This window comes from Anas platyrhynchos, chromosome 8 (genome assembly GCF_047663525.1).
Source record: "Anas platyrhynchos isolate ZD024472 breed Pekin duck chromosome 8, IASCAAS_PekinDuck_T2T, whole genome shotgun sequence".
NCBI classification, from domain to species: Eukaryota; Metazoa; Chordata; class Aves; order Anseriformes; family Anatidae; genus Anas; species Anas platyrhynchos.
In genome coordinates, this window is record NC_092594.1 from 2,000,579 (window position 1) to 2,024,317 (window position 23,739).

Consider the following 23,739-nt stretch of genomic DNA (forward strand, 5'->3'; position numbering starts at 1 on the left):
ACTTTTATAACCTGTTTTGATTTTTTTCCGAGATATTTCTTTGTTTTTAACCTTACCTGTCAGAGATATTAGGTGATACATATTCTTTTAGAAAGAAATATAATTTTGTGGGTATTTTTTAGCATTTATTACTCATTAATACAGTGGAAATGGCCCTTTTTCACTGTAGAAATATCTTAGAAAACAGATTATGAGCTCAGTCTTTATCTTTCACAGGGACCTCCTGGAGCAACTGGCGCTGAAGGCAGACAAGGTGAAAAAGGTGCAAAGGTAACACATACATTTTATTTTTTTAGTAGGAGCATGAAAATATAAATTATATATAAATGAAAAGTAAGTTGCTTATCATTCACTGAGTGTGAAACTTATTGAAGTAATAATATGTAAACTGTAAAATCCAAATTAGGATCCAGAATTAGTAGCAGTACATAACAGAGCCCATGGTGGACTCTGACCAGTACAGGCCCAACTTAGCTCACCCCTGTGGAAAAGAAGGATAAGCATGCTTTGCTGAAACCCCCCTGCTTATATGAGGCTATCATAATTTCATTCAGAAAAATGTTTTGGAACACTGTTTTGGAATATCTTTTGAAAAATGGATTGAGGAAACTTTGTTCTCACTTTGCAGCTACTGTGCCAATCTTAGTCCAATTTTCCTTTCTGACCTCTTGCTTATGTTCTTTCTAGGGTGAACCTGGTGCAGAAGGGGCTCCTGGAAAAACGGGTCCAGTTGGTCCTCAGGGACCTGCAGGAAAACCTGGCCCGGAAGGTCTTCGAGGTATTCCTGGCCCTGTGGTGAGTAAACTGAACATATAATAATATTTTAAATGTTGTATTTCTCGTATATTCTCCAGTAACACAAATATTATGTTCTCTCTAGGGAGAGCAAGGTCTACCTGGAGCACCAGGTCAGGATGGCCCTCCTGGGCCTCTGGTGAGTACCTTTCCATTCAGTATCAGAACAGAAAAGGAAACTTTTAAAGGACATCATTAAGATGTCTGTGTATATTACAGAAAAAATAATTTATAAGTCAGTTCTTAGCACAAAGTTTCTATTCTTCTGTCGTGTTAGAAACTGATGCATATGACTTCCTTCATTCTAGTGCTCTACTTCAGTAGGTAGCTATATTGATTTATACCAGCTAAAGAGTGAAATAAGGCAGTATAAAACCAAATTCCTGAAATCCCCGCAGTAGAATTCAGAATAAAACCAGTGAAGCTTACTATCAAAAAAATCTACTTTAGTGTCCACATCAGCAAAGCTTAATATATTAAATCATTTTGTTTCCTTAACAGTGATAAATTCTATACATCCATTGATTTTAACGACTGCCAGTGTATGAAAGCATTATTCCTAGGGAAAAGATTAGATCATATCTATTCTTTAGAGAAAGAAAAAGATTAATTCTGAAGTAAGGCCAAAAAGATACTTCTACCTAAGAAGAAAACATGCTAGTTTTATAAAAATGAACAGCAGCATCCAGTCTGTTTTTCATTGTGGCAGACCCAGGAAATAAAATTCATGAGCAAAGCATTTAAAAGAGTCTGAATGAACCAAGCTCCCGGTTTCTAGAGCATTGGCTAGAGCTGGATACCCCATTTCTCTTGGATTCAACCCCCTTTGCTTACAGCAATGCCAGTAGAATGACATACACTTTGTTGGCCATTCTCGTTTTCTTTATGCTCTCAAGCATTTATATTAATGCTCTTTACATTAACATTGTTTTATAATGTAGCAGAAGGTACTGAGTGGTGCAGCTGTGAGACTCATAAAATATCGTTGCTGATACATAAGCAGTATAGATCAAATAGGAAGATATCAGACAAAATAGTTATCTGCATTGGCTGTTCCTATGAGCAAAATAATGCAACTCCAATTTTAACCATGCTGTTAGATAAAATCAAAGTCACCTTTCATGAGGAATTTTTCTGTTATTTCAGCTAGAATTGAGTTTATATGATTTCTGGTTAATAAATTTGATAGCAACCTGTTAGTCCTAAAAAGCATATTGAGATGTTTTTAGAGAACTGTTTATACTGTAAGGCAAGTTATTGGTAGCTTTGTAAATTACTTCTACGCACTGACCTAATTGCTGTAAAACTTGGACAAAATACCTTCTTGTTAGGTTGCCTTGAACGTTGTATGGCAAACTAGCCAAGTATATTTTGCTATGTGTTATTAATATGATTAAAGCAAGGAAAGCTTTTAGATGACATAACATACTATAAAATTATATCATTATTTCTATTTTCACTTGCTATTTTAGTACATTTTTCTACAAAACTAAAAAAAAAAAAAAAAGCACTGTGAGCACAAATTACAAAATATTGATGATATTCAAAAAATATTTTGAATTACAAAATATTGATATCATTATGTGTAGAAATTCAGATCCAAACTATATGGCCAGCATTTTATTTCTTCACAGGTCAAACAAAGGTGATCCAATTTAGTGAAAAGTTCTTATCTCTCTTTCTCTCCAAATTCACTGAAGTAGAATTTACCTATATTATCACAGTTGAATGACACACAGGGAATAAGTAACTTCAAAACAAAACATAAACTGTTAAAGTTAGGTGGAAAAAAAATAAAGTTACGCTCTGAAGACATCTTACAGTCTGCGAGCAGTGCTATCACATTAAATTTTACTAAATTTTAGTAAAATATACTCTTTGTTATTTTGAAGATTAACTATGCTAACATGGATAATAAGATTACCTTAGGATACTAGGTGTTAAGGGCCTATCCTCTATTTCAGATATGATATGATTCTTAAAGGCAAAAGGAAAGGTTGTGTGTATGAAATGTGAAGGAAATCCCATGTTTCTTTTCCTGTATGGCCTTAAGAGGATACAGGTCTTTGGGTAGCAGTAACACTGAAAGTTTTTGCTCTTATGCCATATACACAAACTGAAAATCTTTCCAGAGAGCATTCCCCAGTAAGAAGTTAGAGTCCAATAAAACATTATTCGGCAGTAAGAAACATCCATTTCTCACGTCAGTCACCAAAAGCCTCCAAATACATCATCAAAATCAAAATCTCCCTTTTAACATTCAATTCAAATATGAAGCTGAGCGTATTATCTATCCCAAATGCACTGGCTTCTTGTCAGCTCAGCAAGAACTTTTTTAGATGTACTGCTGCAACTTAAACTTTTTTTTTTTTTTTAAGTAAGTAAAATTTATAACATAAATGTTGTTGAGATGAGGTCTCCTTCCTCCCCAGCAGTTTGCTATCAGGAGAAGAGCATGAGAGTAGATTTACAGTAGAGCACAATACACTGCAGGTGAGAATGCCTGATTCTGTATTCCAGAGGCTTTAAAATTTCACCTTTTATTCATGAATTATGTATTTGTCTGGGCTTTTGCATCTAATGATATTCTGAAGTAGAGATGGAAAGGATACACACTGAATAATATTTTGTACATGAAGTGTTATGGCACTTTTGAGTTTGTGCCAGGTTGAAAAGGTCACTTATTACTGCTATCCATATCATAACTTCACAGATGTCCACTGCCAGCAGGAGACTAATAGTGATGAGATACTGACTTAGTTTAGCGCTCAGCTCCTAATGCATACATGTTCAGTGTGAGATTAATAGCCTCTGAGAAATGAATATCTTTTTGGTACTTGCATATACGTTGCATAGCCTGAATTTTTCACCTCATTCTGTTCAAATTGTAGAAAGCTATCATTGCTATTCATATGAACCTCAGAAAATATCTTGGAATGGTGTCTGTATAGCAGTAATTCAAGAATATTCAAAATTCAATATTATTGTATCATTTATAAGATCTATAAATATATATATATATAAGTACATGCTTATGACACACTGTCTATCAAATTCTCTTATAATTTTATGTGAATTTTATAAATTTTATAAAATTTTATAATTCTCTTATAATTTTATGTCATCAGTTTTAATTTTTTTCTAGGTATCTTCTAACTTCCAAGGGGTCTAACTTTTTAAAAATTAGAAAATGGTTGTAGCAAAATAGGGCATAATGTTTCTCTTATATTCCACCACATAAAAAGTTTTTAGAATATTGAATTAAAATTCCTAAACAGTGTCAAGGAATTAAAAATCTAATATGGTCATAGGTTGGATTGCTATTAGAGACAGGAAAATATTAAGACCCCTTAAGTTAGCTGAGGCTAAAACGTCAGAAATACTGATTGCAATTCTGAACATCATATTCAAAACATTAATTCAAACTAATGACTGGTAGAAATTCTGAACTTCTGAAAGCCTACTGAAATACTGCTCTGTGAATATTTTATTCATTTCTATCCTTCCAGGATACCCTACAAGTGCATACTATGTAGCCGAATATTCTCATATGATTGGGGAAATAGATGAACTCTACTTAAGCATGTGTTTTAGAAGAGTTTGTAGTCTACAGATCCATTATCATTGATTAATTTAAGTATGTTGATAGTTCCACAGCATGTCTACCTTCTCAGGACCAGTTAAGTCAAAACCCTTGTAAATCTGAAAGAAATAAAACCACCAATGTCAACTGGATTACTCTCACTTTTAATCTTTTTTTTTTTTTTTCCTGTTAATCAGACTCTCAGCCTCTTAAGGTATGATTCCATACCTTAAGTATGGAATCAAACTATGAAGTAGTTCTCCAACAAAAAAAAATATTGAGGAGCAGTTACTATAAACAATCTGATTTTTATTCTGCAATAATATTTTTGAGCTGTAGTAAACTGGTAGAAAACAAGGGATATTTTATACTGTCTTATGATATAAAGGGCTAAAATAAGAAACTGGAGAAGATACATACTACTGTCTGGATAGGTACATCAACTAAGGTGGAAGTAAAAATAAAGCATATCATGTAAACACAAGCAAAATTAAGCTAATCAACAAAAATTCAGTTGAAATGTTTGAATATCATATAGCTTACTGAATGCTTTCAGTGCAGTTCAAAAATTTAATTGACCTTTTCCTTCTTTATAGATTTCTAATTATAGAGAAATTTAAATGCTACAGCAGCATCTTTATGCCTTTTTAAACATACACATCAATATTATCTTGAGCCCTAAATCACAGCCATCAACCACTGAATGCCTCCACAGTTTGAATTACTCTGCCTTTAAAATATTTCAAGAAAACATGATTTGTGCAGTATGTAAAAACTTACTTTTACATTTCTTCCCTTGTTTTATTTAGGGTCCACCTGGCTTACCTGGCCTGAAAGGAGATCCAGGTTCTAAAGGAGAGAAGGTATATGAGAATGTCTATATTTTTATTCATTGTTTGTACCTTTGTTGTTTTGGCCCAGTCTAAAGGACTATAAAATTAGGAGAAAGAAATGCTGTGGTGTTTTGTTTGTTTGTTTGTTGTTTTACTTGTTGTTGTTTTGTATCAGAAAGCAAGACAACCTTAGCTATCTATCAATCAGCTTTCCATAGCTTTCGTGGTAATTGTGAAGTTTTCAGTAACATCTGATATCCTGGAGATATGTAGAAAGAAAAACATTACTGCCTGTATGGTAATCTAATGACCATACAAATTTTTTTCCTTTCAATGAAAACTCCAAAAACTGATGTAAAGAGAACCTTTGGTTTCACAATAAATAAATAAATAAATGGAAATTAAAATTATTAGAGAATTTAATTTTATAACAACAAAATGCAAATATTTTTCAGCTATATTTTCTTTTTGAAATAATGGATCGAGAGATCTGGAATACCATTTTCTAATAGAGTCCCAACAATTTATTGATTGCTTGTTCATCAGGGAAGAACCGTATAGAGAAAAGGATATGAATATATCTTGTGAATTATGATTTTTGTTTATATGGTTAGGTCAGCTGTTTATACAGCTCTATTACCTGTGGAATCCAATGTGCAACTCTGTAATATGCTTATAAGTATCAAAATATAAAAGGTGGTATGTAATCTGTATCTATAGGTATTATTATTTCTGCATCCGTTTCAGAAAGGACTATGGTGCACTTTGATCTCTTTCACTGAATAAGCATTCACAGCTTGCAAATAATCTTAAAAAGCCAACTAACATTTAATATGCTCACAGAGTAATTTTTTCAAGTTAATTGATAACTAGCAACTGTGATGTCATTTGAAAGTTTTAATTTGTGTGTTTGCAAAGCACATCTACTTTATATATATTGAGTTCTCACTCTTTCTTCTATCTTGTTTAGGGACATCCTGGTTTGATTGGCCTGATTGGACCTCCAGGAGAACAGGGTGAAAAGGGTGATAGGGGTCTTCCTGGCCCACAGGGGTCTCCTGGAGCCAAGGGTGACGCAGTAAGTAAAACATGTGCTTTCATTCAAGTTATATGCATGTCTTTTTTGAAAGAGACATATAAAGTTACTATAAACACTTAACACCAGACTTTCCTCCTAGAGGTTAAAGCTTTCCTAGACAATGGACAAACACAGTGAAGCTATACAACTTAAAACCAGGTCATAGAGCATTTCAGGAGGAGGAAACATACACCTAAGTTAGGGATGAGATAACACTAACAGCACCAATCTTGTTATGTACTACCCAGAATAGCCTCTCTTCTCCTGGTTATAAAGTCATGTTTTAAGCCTCTATGTAAAAATTGAGGCTTCAAAGATGATCTGAACGTGAACAGAGTTGTGACTATAAATGTTGGAGCATGAGAACAAATATATGCAACTCAAACTGTCAGATCATATTTCAAAGACTATTTTGGACACTAGCGAATAGCCTAAATTAAAACTCACCAGGGCTGGACACTTACTAGGACTACCTTTTTGATACATATGCATTTCTGAATCCAGTCTACTATGTAAAATGTATTTCTGGACTTATTCTCTTATTCTTTCTTAGGGAATTTCTGGTCCTGCTGGTCCACTTGGACCCCCTGGTCCTCCTGGTTTACCTGTAAGTTACTTCATCCAGTCCTCCTGTTCAAAACACTCACATGTTGTGTGGAAGATACTCCAACTATGTGCCTATGTTCTTCCCCATAGGGTCCTCAAGGTCCAAAAGGTTCCAAAGGATCCAGTGTGAGTAATTCTCCTCCATATTTTCTGTCTTTGTACTTAATTTCCATGTGTTATTTTTTAACATTATGTAATATGGTTAATATTACATTTCTTTCATTCCTTTATAGGGCCCTGCTGGTCAAAAGGGTGACAGTGGTTTACCTGGTCCACCTGGTCCTCCAGTAAGAACTCTTACTTGACATAAAAGCACATTGTACTGACATGACCTGTTTTGACAGGCTTTGAAAACAACACTTGTGAACTTGCAGATAAGGAACATATTAATGATTGTTTGAAAATAAATTTGTCAGGAAACAGAAATCCACCACACATATAAATACATTGTCTGCTCTGAAAAAAATCCATTAGAAATAATAAAAAATGCAATGATGATTTAATGTATCATATGGAAGCACAGAAAACAGAATGATTTCAGTTTCCTGCTGTTAATACTCTCCTGTTTCTACTACTTCTTCTCCATAGCATAAAAATCTAAAATGAAAACAGTCAAAATCTGAATGAATTGTTTCAATTTTCTGAAATGAAGTACTGCTTTATAGACCCCAAGTGGAATTTTAAAATTTTATCATAGGGAACACCCACAGTTTTGTTCGCTATAGGCTATGCCTCTGCTTCAGGTAATTGCTGGGGATGAAAAGGCAATCACAAATGAGTTCTTCACTTGCATGAGGGCAACATACTCTTCCCCAAACAGCAATGGAGTGGGATGAGTTTAGAGCAAAACAATGTTTTGGTCTGCCACGATCTGTTTTGGCATAAATATGAATGAAATAAGTAAAATAAATAAATTGTAGAAGCTCTGTTCAAAGCATCTTCATGTCATGTTCTTTCGTCTTCCTCTGTGTATTTACACATCTGGAAAACCAACAGAAACGGTAAACATATGTTTTCCATTCAGGGTCCTCCAGGTGAGGTAATCCAGCCACTGCCAATCCAGTCACCTAAAAAGACTAGAAGATCTCCTGATTATATGGTGTCTGATGCTGGTGATAACATTCTGGATTATTCCGATGGCATGGAAGAGATATTTGGTTCATTGAATTCACTGAAACAAGACATTGAACACATGAAGTATCCAATGGGCACTCAGAACAACCCAGCCCGAACTTGCAAAGACTTGCAACTCTGCCACCCAGACTTCCCAGACGGTATGTTAATATTGCATGATGAAGGCAAACAAGGCTGAAGTTATGATCTGCTATGATACTTTGGCAGAATTATTAATTATTGATAGATGGTTAATATAGTTGCTCAATAAATACAGTGTCACTAAATCCATTTTTGCAGGTATAAAAGGGTTCTGTTTATAAAATGTGAGTATAGATATGTTCTGTTGGTAACAGCCGTTATTCTTTAAATACAAAACCAGAAAAAAAAAAAAAAAAGATTGTTCAGGAAGGTAGGCCTTGCATTTCCAGAATTATCTAAACGGGAGAGGAATAAAAGATTGATGCCATTTAGATCAATGAAAGTAAAATCACAAATGTCAGCATACTGACATACTGCATAGATTCTAGTTTTTAAAAGAAATGACAATTATTTTAGCAACTGCTTAGTATAATATAGGAAGCAGCACAGATATTATACTCTCAAGAAGTTACTACTCTTTTATCCTTAGAAACAATAATTCAGTCCAGAATGGCCTCTGTTAGTTCCATGTCATTCAGCAAATGGACATTCAAGTTTCTCTAGTACTGTTTAATGCTACTAAGCACTAGCATAAAAAAATGCACAATAGTGTGAATTCACTGTGCTCTGAAGGACTGTTTTTCATTATATTCTGTTTTCTTTTTTTTATAACTGAATTTACCCCCTTTGGAAAAGTTTTCAATGAAAGCCAACCTTCACACAATTTTCAAGCTTTCATACTTTTTTTCTATTGCAATGGATATTTTTTCCCAGTTCAGAGCAATATTTTTCTGTTTTTAAATGGGAGAAAAAATAGATTTTGACAGCTTAATAATACTCTGTTGTTTTCACTCTAGATAGATAAAAACAGATGGTTGCCTTGAGGAGTAGTTAAGCAGTGTGTGCGCTATATAAAAAGTACATATTTTACAATTCAATACCTCTGTAATAATGAATGGTTTTTATAAAACACGTTTGTCTTCTTCATTTAACAGTATTTGCTTATTGTTTGGAGCTTTCTTCAAATCAAAGGAATTTTATTCTGGTTAAAATAAAAGTAAATGCAGTCATTAAAATACAAAATTCTGCATGGGCAAGGCTTGCATGTAGGAAAGACTGTTTTCAATAAATACAGCCTGAATAAATAGAATTTTAAAAATATGATAAATGATTTTTCTATGCTCTGTATTCAGAATACAGAACCAGTAAAAGGATTTGTCATGCCTCTTCAAAACCTCTACTATTTGCCTGAAAGTCGATTAGAACATTAGTGTCAGAAAATCTTTGCTTTCCTGCTGTGAAACTATCTGGAGATAAGGATCCACATCACAGAAATCATCGTTATAATTAGAATAGTGGATTTTAAAATGTGCTGATTTTAAATGGACCTCAGATTGACTGCACCTCTCTTTCATCCCCAGCCTTTACTTGCCCTAGCATTCTAGGGCCGGAATCCTCAATCATACCAATCTGTTGTGGTTTAACCCTTGAAAGCAGCTATGAACCACACAGCAGATTGCTCACTGCCCCCTTCCACCTGGCTAGATGAGAATTGAAAGGGCAAAAATCAGAAAACCTGTGGCTTGAGACAAAAACAGTTAATAAGAGAGAAGCAGAGAGAGAGAAGGAAAGGGAAAAGAAGGAAGGGAACAGAAGGAATGAAAGGGAAGGAAGGAAACAAAAGGAGTTAGATAAAAGTAGACTTTGATCCTGGTGTTATATTCCATAAACAGCAGCAGCAACAAACCACAAATGTAGGAGGTTCCATCAAAGAATCACGAAGCACTTCTTTCCTGTGATGATGACTGACCAATACTGAAGGTGACTTGCTCAGGAAGATTGTGGAGTGTCCCTCCTTAGAGATATTATAAAGCCACCTGGATGCGTTCCTGGGCAGCCTGCTTGAACAGGGGTTTGGATCAGATGACCTCCAAAGGTCCCTTCGAACTTCAACCATTCTGTGATTCTTTGAAAAGAACAGGTTGCTTTCACATCATTCAGATAACTTCACCATATTCTCTGGAGGGCTATTAGGTAGTAAAATCTGACTACAATCTTCCAAATACCATTTTTATGATCAAAGGCAAATCTTCTCTTTATGTTTTAGGGGAATACTGGATTGATCCTAACCAGGGCTGTTCTGGAGACTCCTTCAAAGTGTACTGCAATTTCACAGCAGGTGGGGAAACTTGCATCTACCCAGATAAGAAATCTGAAGGAGTAAGTACCAATCTGTGTTTTCAGTTGGCTGTTGACATATCCTACTATACTATTGCAATGTTGAACTAAACAGGATAATTACATTGTCACATTTTCATATAACTGTCTTTCTGATTACATTTAAATTTGCATAAATTTGAATGAAGCAGTAAAATGGTACACTGAGTTGACAAACAGCATTTCTACTCTTTTGCTTAAATAGAGCTTTTGTGCACCTGTTTGCTAACCTTCCGCTGCATTACATAATGTAGCCTAGCTGGGTGACAGGTTGAAATGCATAATCTAGAGTTTGTCACATAAAAGTTAAACTCTTACTATGTTTCTTTTGTGAGTTCATTTATATCTATTCATTTATAAGTATATGTAGAACGCTGTATATAAACAGTGTCCTCTGTCATTGGTATAAATTACCCCTGAGTGGTATATGGTATAGAGGAAGGCTTTCTAAAAGCTTATCCAAATGAGATAGATCTATCAGAATCAACACCAGTGAAAACTCTACTGTAGACACTCTTCACAGGAACAATTTACACTAACAATTTACCTGAATCTTATCAGATGACAACAGTGTCTCCTTTAAACAGAATTCTCCCTCTTTATAAGCTATCACCTTGGATTCCATTTAAAGTCACTAATCTGAAGGCATTCTATACCAGAAAAACATCCTATTTTAGTGTTTTTACAGAGGCTGAGAACTCAGAAAGAACCATTCTTTACTATCTTATGTGAAATTTGTCCCAGGTAATTTAAAAACTTATCTGTTAACATATGTTCTAAATATCTATATTTCCACTGTTTTACCACACAGGTTAGAATTTCATCATGGCCAAAGGAGAATCCAGGATCTTGGTTTAGTGAATTTAAGCGGGGCAAACTTGTAAGTGGCCATTACAGCATCCAGTTTTTCACAAATCAAGTATCAAAAATCCTTCAAAATCAATGGCAGGATCAAATATAAACAATAAGAAACTTAATACTTCTCAGCTCCAGCTCTTTTGCCCTAGATATTGTAGCAGTTACATGGCCTCTTGCCACTGGACAGCAGGCACCTGCCACTGTGCAGCAAACACACAACAATCCCGGTACTCACCCACCCAGCTGACAGTGTGATCTGGCTTCTGGCAGACCACACATTACCACTGAACCTAAGTAAAGCAGCTGCAGCACAAATCCCGTGCTTCAGTCTAAATAACTGGAAATATACTGAATATGCAAAAATGAGCCTGCAGGCTGACATAAATTTATAATTAACTAAAAACAGATTCCCAAAGAGATTCTGCTGTTTTTCGCTATATAGGGGTAGTTCTCTGTCTTGCCCATTAGAACAAAGCTAAAATATATAGTTCTTCGTCCTAAATATATTGCTATGACATGAACTACAGAGTCATAGCTTCATTGAACTTAAAAACCCCATAAAATGATATGTGTCGGTTTACTTTTTATTAAGGACAGTTATGTGGTTCTTCTGTCAAAAATAATTTTGTTTTGCATTTTAACAAAGGGAACAAATAAATGTTCATGTGAATTCTTCTATTTTCCAGCTTTCCTATTTGGATGTTGAAGGCAATTCCATTAATATGGTCCAAATGACATTCCTTAAACTACTGAGTGCCTCTGCCAGACAAAACTTCACTTACAATTGTCATCAGTCCGTAGCTTGGCATGATGCATCTTCTGACAGCTATGACAAAGCACTAAGGTTCTTAGGATCAAATGATGAAGAGATGCCTTACGACAACAATCCGTACATCAAAGCGCTTCATGATGGCTGTGCAGTAAGTAGACGTTCAGAATATTCTTTACAAAACCAACCTTTTGATTAAAATAGAAATCAAACATTCATTTATTTTACAGCTTTCCCCTGACAAAAAGCTTTCTAAAGGCTTTATTTTTAATAGACTACCTTTTAGTAGTTTTTAATTGCAGTTCACTTATTCAATTTTTATATATGAACAAAAGTCATTATTATTTTTGTAAGCCAAGCAACAGAAATGGAACAAACCTGGCATGAATACAGGCTGTCAGCACCAATGTGCTGAAACTAGACTATTTGCTAGTATGACCACAATATTAAAAGCAAACTAGCATAACAAGAGGGGGCAGTCCATGAGGAAAATATATTTACGTTATAAATAAAATCCTATGAAAATATAAACTTTACAGTTTGTATCATCTGATGCATGAAAGGTAATCGTTTATTAATTCCACACTACAGAGGTACAGTGTGGAGAGCTACAGCATGTTTACTCCTCTGATATATAACCATTTGCTTTTTTTTTTTTTTTTACTTTTTTTTTTTAACAGTCAAGAAAGGAAAGACCGTGATTGAAATCAACACACCCAAAATAGACCAAGTGCCTATAGTTGATGTGATGATCAATGACTTTGGTGATCAGAACCAAAAGTTTGGATTTGAGGTTGGTCCTGTCTGCTTCCTTGGTTAAACTTAAGACAAAGATCAAATCAACAAAAATGTTGCACTTTGGTGCTACCAACCCACTTCCTGCCACATGCAAGTTTTGAATAAGGATGGCATAGAAAATGTCTTGCTGTATATGTGTGTCTCATCTAGAAAGTTATTGTTGCCCTCGTAGGGCCAGAATCACATGACTTAAACTAACTTTGCAAGAATGCTGTGGCACAGACAGACAACATAGAGCTCACTTTATCAACACCACCCTTTGAATTCTTTTGGTGCTGTAAAAAAAAAAAAAAAAAAAAAAGACATGGTGCTCCTTCGATTACAACAGAGGTGTTATGAAAGTGTTTAATAAACTGTAATTATTCTATGTACAGTACTATACTGTTATTTCTCTGTCCATTTCCAAAACTTGCATGTGTCTCTGAATTGCATCTGGCTCTTATTTTATAATTACAAAACTACATTGTCAATACCGTGTATGTATTCTGAAAAAATAAAGATGTAATTGCCAGTGAAGCCAATTCCATTTTTGATTAATAATAAAATCCCTTTGTATATATTTTTGTTGAAGAGCTTTGTTATTTGAAGTCGCCAAAAAAACTTAAGGTGGCAAAACTGGAAGATCTTGAGCAGCACACTCAAATCCCTTTTCTGCTGATATTACTCCGTGATGATGAATTTCAATAATGAAAGCACTCTCAAAGGTGCTGTGTTCCATGGTGCTATACCTCAGACGTTTTTTTCTTTTCTAATTCCAGAATTTCAGAAGAATCCTGTATATACCTAAAATAAACAAGTTTATATTTTTGGGTAGGGGAAACAAGTAAGAAAAAAAAATAAACAAAAAATTTCTGTTAAAATCTGTATCAATTAAATCATTCATATAGCTTTCTTTTTTTTTTTTTTTTTTCTTAACGTTTCTCATCTGATTTTGTTTCCATTGTGCTTATTTGGTCTGCATAAGTATTAAAACTGGATTCAAAACAGTTATTTATGGATTTCTTGCAGTGTTTACTTAGATTTTTATGTAAGCAATAATGGATGTTTGCTTCTTGAACTGGATACTAGAAGTTCCACAGAATGGTCCTATACAATATTTGCCTGTCCCATTAATATGAATTATTTTTTCCTGTTATTTCAACTGAGGACCAGGGATGCAATATGTCTAGGTCATGTGATTCTACATAGTTGCTAAGCAACACATAGGGGACTGCTTCCTACAAAGCTGTCTTTGACCCGAACTGCTACCATTAGCTCTTAAATCTCACCCAAAAAGTTGGTTTGGCCTTCCCTCTGAATATTTTATTCAGGTAGCTGTAAGTAGAAATTACATTTTAACTTTGCAACACAAATCCTTTTGTAATTATTTTTCATAATATATGTAAGACTTGAAAATAAATGTTTGTTTCTATTTCTTATAAATTGTTAAATTAAATAGTACTAGCTTCTGCTGGCTCATTTCCAACTGGTTCTTTCTCATGCACGTTTATACATGTAAAAGTGAGATTTCAAAGGTCAACTTCTTGCTGTTCATATTTTCTTTTATTTTTGAACCAAAGTTTGTAACTGTCACCTCAAAGAGGAAAATACAAATTTTATTAATAAAATCAAGTCTTGTCTACCTGGATTGGCCATTCTTTTTCTTTTCATTGTCCAGACCTCACCCACTCTCGTTACTGTAACTTCACTCTGCTTCCAGACCATCCAGCCTCAAAAAAAACAATCTTACTGCATATCCTGCCAGGTACCGAGCAATAGTGCTAGGACAAGAAATGTTACCAGAGGAGATACTGATCCTGCTATTTATTGGCAGTACACAGCAGGGGCTGATCTATCTAACTTCACATTTACTTAATGCTGACCGCTGCAGCTACAAATCCATGCAGTACTATCAAAAGTCTTATGCAAGACCGAATCCTGAACTTCTTTACCCAGACACTGTCTTGCAAGCTACAGTGTCTGAGTGCTTCATCATCTTATTCTTATCCCTATAGGCTCCCACACGGTAGACCAATGACCCTATTTATTGATGGGAAACAGAAGACAAGAACTAGACCATGACCTAGAACATACTGCAACACATCTCCTGTACTTTCTTTTAGCTAGCTCAAGCAGAACTGGTGAGGAGTCCAAGGTAGAGACATGACTTATGTCACCTGGGACTACACAAGTTAAATTCCGTTTTCAAGCAAGCCTATAAGAAAATAAGGATCAATTTTTTTCACACTTCAAGTGAAAAACCTGTTTAATCACAGAAATACATGACAGCTGGACTTTACCTCTAGAAGCTAACTAAACAGAAATTGGATGTTCTGTGATCTTGAGGTTTCATGCTACCGCAGACCAGACTGGAACGTATTGCTTTAGGCTGCTTTGAGCCTCTCTTTAAACAGAGAAAAGCCATAGTGGAGACGGCATACATTTTCCTCACTGCAAACAAGTATGTCACTGTAATGTTGCATGGAAATGCAGCAAGTAGACACACAGCACCCTCAAGCCAACAAACAAAATTACGGACGGGGGCAATGTTCTGTCCAGCATAACATTGACACATGATGGAGATCTAAAAGACAAGCCATGCCTGTAGAAGTATAAACTGTCCTGTATTTAGACGTAAAGCTGCTTCTCTTTCTCTCTCTTTCTTCTTCCTTATCCAGAATAGGAAAATATCAACTCATCATGATCAGCACATCTCCTGTAAAACTTCCTAAAATTCAATTAATCTTTTCACTCTAAACAGGCAGTCATTATGCCTAAGACCAATAATCATCTTGTGAAATAAAAAGCTATAATCTCTCTTAAAAAGCGAGCACAATTATTTACTTAAGACTCCTCCCCCCAGAGACAACCTTGTTAATTACAAAATAGAGCTTCATGTGCTAATGACTAGTAGGAGATGCCATGATAGCAACTGATTTTCTATTATACACACACATTTTCTTGTGAATGAACATCCACTATGATATGAGACACCAAAAATAACTTGAAAATGAAAAAGACAGGATATTGAATGTCATATCTACTATATTTACCCCAAACCATTAATATTTGTGCTCCATTTCTAGGCATATAAATTATCAAAAAGTCTCATTGTTGATTTGGTAAAAAGCAATGCCAAGAATACTGCAAAGAAGTAGGCTGCTCTAAAGCTATACACTCTTTCTTTTTCCTTTTTTTTTTTTTTTTTCAGTAAGGACATCAAAGATTATTACAGTGAAGAAGGCTGCAAACATATAGACATGCAGATGTGCTGCTTTAGCCAAAATTGGGCTTTTTTTTTCTTCTCAGCTATGAGAATGAAGGCTCTGTTCTAATGACAGGATGAAGCCAAAGCCCACAATACTACCATGGACATATTTTGTCTAGGTTCTGTCAAGACTTTTGCCACCAAAGCCCACAATACTACCATGGACATATTTTGTCTAGGTTCTGTCAAGACTTTTGCCAGACCCTGACTTTGTTTCCAGTTTCCCAAAGGTGGAGAGACATTATCCTCATCAAAACACAGCTAACTTCAGTAAGACAGACAGGATTAAGGATTCAGCATCAGGACTGGGATCTAACTGTCTTCACTGATTCCTGGTATGGTCTAAGATTTATTTATTTATTTATTTTAAACAAAAACATCACAATGACATCATAGCTAAATCTTGCTGAAGCATAACAAAACCGAACTAGTCCAGTGATTAAACCACAGATGAAAATTAAAATTTGGTTGATCCAATTTGCCTCAATTACATTATGCACTACTAAAACATAATTTCTATAAATTGCAGATGACCAAGAAATCAAGGACCAGTCAATTGGTTATGATAAAGTATGCAAATAAGCAGTCAATGTATGTTTTCCCTCTCCTGGTTGTGCCATGCCATCATTTATTCATGCCATTTGTTCTGTTCAGACCAGAGCTCATTCTCCAGTAAAAACCTCAATCCTGTTATCAGATTTCCTTTCATCACTTTTTGTTAATTTGCATTATGGTGGATAATGCTGACCACTTCTTTGCCTTTCAACGTCTAATATATATTTCATGAGATATTACAATCTAATAAGGGTAGTAGCTTCCAATTTTCTGATTCTCAGTCCTTATACACCCAAGTGACTAATGTTACCACTTTTTCTCATACTCAGCTCGTATTTTCAGAGCAACTGAAGACTCAGCATGGAGACTCAACCTCCTCCATGATTCTGAAACAAAAAATATCTGCCATAAACACTGTCAACAAGCCCTCAACAGATAACAAGAAAATGGGAAATTAAGCACTCTTCAAATGATACAGTAAACAGAATAGCTGCTGGAACATTTATCATGTCTCCCTCTGCATACATCAAAGATGAAAAATGTAAGTACTCGTCAGAATTATTTTACAGCATGCAAAGCCATCTACTGATTCTGTGTTCGCTATGTGCCTTATGTGATGGTCAGCAAAATTCTTTGCAAGAAGAAAAACATTTTTGCTCTAGTCTCAGTTCTCTAAACTAGATCTTCTGCTGTGTTTTCACTGTAGTGAGGAGGTAACAGATAATTAAAAGAATCTTTCCAAGTCCACAGGGCTGGAACAACAAAGCTGTCCAGAGCCCCAAGGCCATCCCAGTGACAAGGTAAGAACACCAAAGACTCCTGTTCAGTTCCCATCTCACTCTAAAATACTTCATACACAGAGATACTCAAGTCACAGCACAGCAAGTTCTGTAACAGCACTAGGCCCTGATGCTGTGTGCGTGGCTTGCAGGGGCCCAGCCTCCAAACTCTGTACCTCCCAGAGCAAAATAAATATAGAGTAGAGCCACAAACCTGAGTTTTTAACTGGGAAATATTTACTAAACGTTGAGATTGTCAACAGAGCTCAGGATCACAGACACCATTCTAATAGTTACTGTTTCTGAAACCAACATACTGATTTACTATTTGTTACTTTACTCAGAATCTTATACAGAAAGGCAAGTGAAGTCACGCAGATCATTAGCACTGACTTGAATGACTTCTGTAGCAGGCACCATTCATTAAAACAGCTAAGGTAAGTGCATGAAAAGTAGAAAGGTTTAGAATTATTTTTACTGACATAAGAGCTTCCTTCTCTCAAATATTGTCACAAGGGGACAGGAGTACAGTATTGACAGTTAAATAAGGGTCTATATAAAAGGTACAACAAAACCAAGCAAAAATAGTTCTCCATGTACAACAGAATGAATGATGTTAGCAGGACTTGGCTCCCTCCTCTCCTCAAACCTGGGTTACAGGGTGAGAAATCATGGCCCTATCTGGGAGCATCTTATGTGATTTCTGGTGTACAGCAGCGGTCAAGGTTTGCTTCTCGCAGTCATTATGAAGCAGAAAGGTGCACCTGCCACCTAGTTAGGAGGTAGCAGCAAAACTGATACATAACAACCACACCTAAAAGGAGTAGCAACCATCACAGACCTCTGTGGGAAACATGGTGTCACAAATGTCTGCAGGAGCCTGTCTGTCCCTTGCTTTCCTCTCCTTCCCTTTCTAAGTTCACCTCTAGCATTCCCTCAGCTTTTTCCCTCGTCAGAGCTCTTTATTCCCATGGAGCAGCCAATTTTATGGTGTTACTGAAAAGCACAGGGCATCTAAAATGGAGGACGAGAGGCTTAACTTTTAAGGTCAGGTACTTGGAAGAGAGGAAAATAAGGGAGGAAGAGAAGACTTGGAAATCTACGCAGAGCGACATTAACGTGCTACCAGACACATAAAGCATAAAACTAATCTGAGTAATCCACATATCTACATTAGGAACAGAAATTAAGCAGCCTTTTTCATTGCCTGTGTTTTACCAGAGATGCAGGTGGGTCAGGCAGGGCTACTCTATCTGAGAACTGTCTCTGCAACAAAGTCAGATGAAAACAACAGGGTTCATGCTGATGACTGTGAAACCTCCTCCTAAAAGTTGGTCCATTTAACCACATGGAACCACATCAGCTTCAAAACAAAGCCGTAATATCTTGAGGAACCACATTTGATCTAGTGTCGCATCTTTGTGTGAAAATTTCCCTGGAGAAAGCAGTAAATTATAATTAAAAAAAAAAAAAAAAAAAGAAAAAGTACACATGAACCTGAAAAATTTCCCGATTAAATGATTCTTTACTATTTCAAATCATTATGAGTTCTGCATGTGTGCATTCATTTCTCATGTTTTGCATAATCTTTCTGATGACTGTATGCACAAGCGTACCATGGAGAAACAGCAGCTAGCCACTGTGATTACTCATTAAATTTAATGAGTAAGTTAGAATTATCTACTATAAAAGTAAAATGAAAGCAAAATCACAAATCTGAAAGCCAAGCTGAAGGCTGAAACATACACATGCAGTTAGTTAAAACCTTCTTAATATGCACAACGATAAATACTTCATATAGATATACAGCAAATTTGGATACACAGTACCCAAGCAGAACTCAGCTGCGATGGTATCTGAAATGATACGTTTAACCCTAACGAGACACACAACTCTGAGGAAGCAAAGACACCGAGGTACTTTTGCAAAGCCTGTTCACAGCAAGGCTTCGGTAACTCGGATAGAACTCCTAAAAAATTCACTTTACGTGGAGGTAAAAACCGCGGGACCGTTGGGACCGTTAGGACCGTTAGCCGGGGCCGTTAGGGCCGTTAGCCGCCGCCAGAGGGCGCCTACCGGCTCCTCGTCTGCACCGCTTCACGGCAAGGGGCTGGGCTCGCCTCAGGGGCGACAGCTTTAAGGCTTGTGAGGTAATTTCTGAGCCCCCGCGCGTGCAGGGGTGTGTGAGTAAAAGAGATGCACCCCAATTCCCTCTTACCCGTGATCCTGATGTTATTTCGCAGGGTTCTTTTCCTCCCTTCAAGTCTTACTTTGCTGCCCATGGCACACAGAGGTCAGTGGCACCTCTCACACTTGTGTTTTCTCCCCTATCACGTCAAACAAATGACATGCAGCCCATGAGTTAGCATCTATCTGTGGCTTGTCTATGAACACAAGAAACCTTTTTTAAAAGTAAAGGTGGAAAAAAAAAAAAAAAAAAAAAAAGGAGTAATTAGTAATTTTAAGATTAATCCTTTACCTAGGTCTTTCTGTGGTAGAAAAGGCTGCACACTTCTGCAAAGCCTCCGTAGCTGTGTGACCTCTGACAGCAGGTATGCAAATACTAACAAGTATTTAAACAACTCTGCATAAACTCAACAGGAAGTTGTGTCATTAGTTTTGAAACAGTTTAAAGACGTTTCCACTGAAAAGTCCTCCATGGAGACATGAATCAGATTAATCAGTTTTGTGGTGAATGTGGTAGCTCCTGTTTCATGTAATCTCTTCCTCTGAAAGCTTTGATTGAAAACTAAGCTACATTCAGGGTTTTGTGATAGCCTGGGAGCTTCCTTCAGTAAACTCAACCCCAAAATTAATTGCTGCTGGAGCTCATAACCCATTATAATGCTTCCAGAATCCTTCCCCTATTATCTTGACCTGTCGTGTTAAATTCATCTTTTTGACATGACACCATTAAACAGTGTGAAATAGAAGTACAGAATTCATTACTCAAACGGAAGAAAAAGCACACAGTCCAGTTATTGTTCACAGGTCTGCTTTTGCACTTCTGAAATCAAATGACATTTCATCACAGCTTTTAAGAGAGATGTTTGAGAATAAGCAATCATCTGTCCACCGTCCCTCAACTTTAAGGATCATGACAAGGATTCTTCTAAATTCACACTTTTAGGACATTTCGGTGTAACACATACAACAAAGTAAGAGATCTGCACCAGTTCTACCCATAGACAAGCAATAAATTAATGGATATGGTATGCTCTGGACTCTCATTTCCCTTAGCTATGAATTGTCTTAGGTGAAGGTTATCCTGAAGAGAGACACGAAATGATAATTCTTGCTTAAAGTATCTGGCTGCCAGAAAGGCAGGTAGGGATTGTAAATTAAAACATGACAGAGCAGGAGAGGACTCCAGACCATGCATAATTTACATTAACACATTTGTAAAACATGAATTCCTGTTACGTGTTACATATTACAACTGTTCTTACATGAACTGCAGAAAAAAAAAAATCTTACTCTTAATGAACTAGAATCTAGTTATTCAGAAAATGCAAGCACACATTTTAAGCACCTAGGAAGGAAAGAAGAAAAAAGTTAAGATAGCTTTGAGCTGTATCCCTCCTAAAAATGCAAAATCTACATTGGTTAGGTGCTTTCAGAATTACTGAAAAAAATATGCAAGAAGGAGGAAAAAACAAACAAACAAAAACACAATTCTCTAGTATGCTCTCATGAAAACATTATTGAATTGAAAATATTGCTTGTGTTATAAATATAAAGCTTGGTGTATATTTCTCCAAAACTTTCAATGTAAATCTAAAGAAACTACTTCAGCAAGCTTAGGTTTCCTACACAATGATGTAATACATTTCATTTTTTTCAGCTTATTAAAAGATTTTAGTTGATGTTTGGAAAACATAGTTAGTAACTCATCATAAATACATACCGGTGTAAAACATATAAAAGATACTTTTATAGGAGTGATTCACAAGGAGTACATACAAGAATAAAAGTATATTCACTCTTCACTGTACTGATATCAGCTACTTATAAAGATAAAGAAATCTGGTCTAATATCACATTATTTCCATGTTTTATGATAATATTAAACCAAGACTTCAGAGAACTGCTGAAGGCTGATGCCAAGGTAAGTGAAAGGGGAATCAGAGACATTCTGCTTATTTCAAATGCCATTACAGTAATGCGATCCATACCTTGACAGATGCTAAGAAGAATCATTTTGCTGATTGACTTTTCTTCAAACGTAAGTCTGTGGGCAATCAAAGAAAATATGAACATCTGGCTGAGCTTTTGATTGCCATGCTCAGTGATACAGCTTACCCAAATAAGCAACAATTAGTCAGTACAGCTTGTGTCAAAAGACCCATCAAGTTAATTCAAATTAACTCAGAATAAATTGAATCCAACTGGCATTCATACAAATTTGTATGCATAGTTTAAATAAACTTCTTTTGTGCTATACTATCCTTTATTTACAAGCAAAACACATGCAAAGCTTTCTGGTTTAAGTAAATATCTTTAAACTTTTTGACTTCTTAAAGGCAAACTTCTGGGAAAACTTTGATCCTTTTCTTCAGAAATGCATTTCTAGACTCATAAAAATTTGTCAGCTTTTTCATGTTAACATTTTTCACTTGCCAAGAAATATCACAAATTTGTAGAAGTTATTCATCAGCGTTTTTTCAGTAGCAGTTACAATAGGTGACTAGCATTTGAGTAAACTTAATAGCTAGAAGGTGGTCAAGATAACTACCAGATTGTATTAGGAAAGGAAAGTTCTAAAACTCAAAACTGTTTTCTGATGTTTTCACTTGATTCTCATTATAGAACCCTGGGAATGCTTTCTTTAATCAGTCTGTGATTATCAACTTGGCATGCTGTGTCATCAGCTGCCACAGGTGCCACAAGTAAAGGAGCTTTTCTTTTTGTTGGGAGTCCACTCTGTTTTAGAGCCAGGAATTAGGTTTTTCCTATTCAGAGACTCTTGTGAATACAAGGAATCCAGCACCCTTCGGAACAATCAGATCAATTAATTAGGAAACTGTCACTGTGCTTCCTTAACAAATCAGAGGATTAATTTATGATCCATAACTTCAAACAGCCTTTTAGCAGCTGTTTCTTGGAGTTTTTTTCCATTAAAATACTAACCCCTCGCACATATTTCTTCTGATTCAGAGGTTAAGAGTTCTCCTATTAGCATTACCTTTGGAAATATATTTGATGAAAAGTCCCTTGGATAGTCTAATGATACGGTCCAGTTGCTGTCAGGTGCACAGGCCCTTTGCAAATTCTACTGAAAAATCAATACCAATCCTTCAGTGCTTTCAAGGGATGTGGGATTAGTGTCATAATAACAGTGACTGTCTCCAGCAAATGACTGTTCAGTGATCATTTTGCAGTGGCCTGGAAGTCCAAATCCCCCTCAATAACTTTCAAAATCGACACTTGCTGGAAACAGTGTAATCATCCCTAGCATAAAGACCAGTAGCTGCACTTACTGGCTAGTCAAGTACCTGCTTATTTACTCCACTACTTGCTCATTACTGGCCTAAGGTTTTGGAGAAGAAAATCTGCTAAAAATGTACATTCCCAAACAGCAGTTCAGCGTTTCAGATGTGTTCAGCAAACAAAGGAATGCTATGTACCAAGGAGAATCAGCAAGCAGCTCTCTACATCACCTGTTTTATTTAGAGATTTAAAGGTAGACTAAGGAGAATAAATTTTCAAAGACTGTGGTCCCGGAGGGGGGAAGGGGGAATAAAAATCACTTCAAATGATAAACAGCAGAACAGCATTGGGTAGTTAAGGTCTCTGATATTTATTCTCTGGGTAAAGCAGCCTGCTTGCTCAGAATCATTAGCAGGAACAGGGGGATATTTAGCAAAATTTGAAATAGCGTGGCAGTTACTTTATGAATAGGTCTCTGAATGTAGTATGTTACATGGACCATTTTTAAAATGAATTCACAGTAGCATCTGATGCATAAACACAACAAAAATATCAAAATTTATTTAAATTTTTTACAAAGCTTACCCTTATTTTCACTATGACACAAACCACAGGAGTTGTATAGAGATTTCCCATTCTCAAATCTACATCAATTAGAGGAATAATTTGAATGTAACTGGCAATCTTCTGTTTATTAAGACATTTATGAACACCATTCTTTATACTTCCTATCTTGCTACTATTGATTTTCTTTTGCATCAGTTTATCAAGGAGTTGCAGAATAGAAACTGTTAGCCATGAACTGAAATACAACCATTTATTGTTTCTGATTAAAAGCAACAAATATTTCATAAGAAAATTTCCTCATTAGTGGCTGACACTTTCCCACTGGATCAGGGTCAGTAAAAATTAGAACACAACTCTATAGAAATGTTAA

General features: G+C 35.8%; 1 protein-coding gene across 1 annotated transcript in view; it reads left to right on the top strand.

Moving 5' to 3' along the window:
• The window catches only part of LOC140003087 (uncharacterized), a 38,404-nt gene extending 18,892 nt beyond the window's left edge, over window positions 1-19,512 (top strand). The window contains exons 9-22 of the mRNA XM_072041886.1: window positions 217-270; window positions 688-795; window positions 881-934; window positions 5,188-5,241; window positions 6,182-6,289; window positions 6,843-6,896; window positions 6,986-7,021; window positions 7,129-7,182; window positions 7,920-8,169; window positions 10,257-10,369; window positions 11,178-11,246; window positions 11,911-12,148; window positions 12,674-12,786; window positions 19,174-19,512. Of these exons, the coding sequence (XP_071897987.1) occupies window positions 217-270; window positions 688-795; window positions 881-934; window positions 5,188-5,241; window positions 6,182-6,289; window positions 6,843-6,896; window positions 6,986-7,021; window positions 7,129-7,182; window positions 7,920-8,169; window positions 10,257-10,369; window positions 11,178-11,246; window positions 11,911-12,148; window positions 12,674-12,786; window positions 19,174-19,512 (1,644 nt within the window). The remainder of the gene's footprint in view (window positions 1-216; window positions 271-687; window positions 796-880; window positions 935-5,187; window positions 5,242-6,181; window positions 6,290-6,842; window positions 6,897-6,985; window positions 7,022-7,128; window positions 7,183-7,919; window positions 8,170-10,256; window positions 10,370-11,177; window positions 11,247-11,910; window positions 12,149-12,673; window positions 12,787-19,173) is intronic.
• The last annotated feature ends 4,227 nt before the right edge of the window (window positions 19,513-23,739 follow it).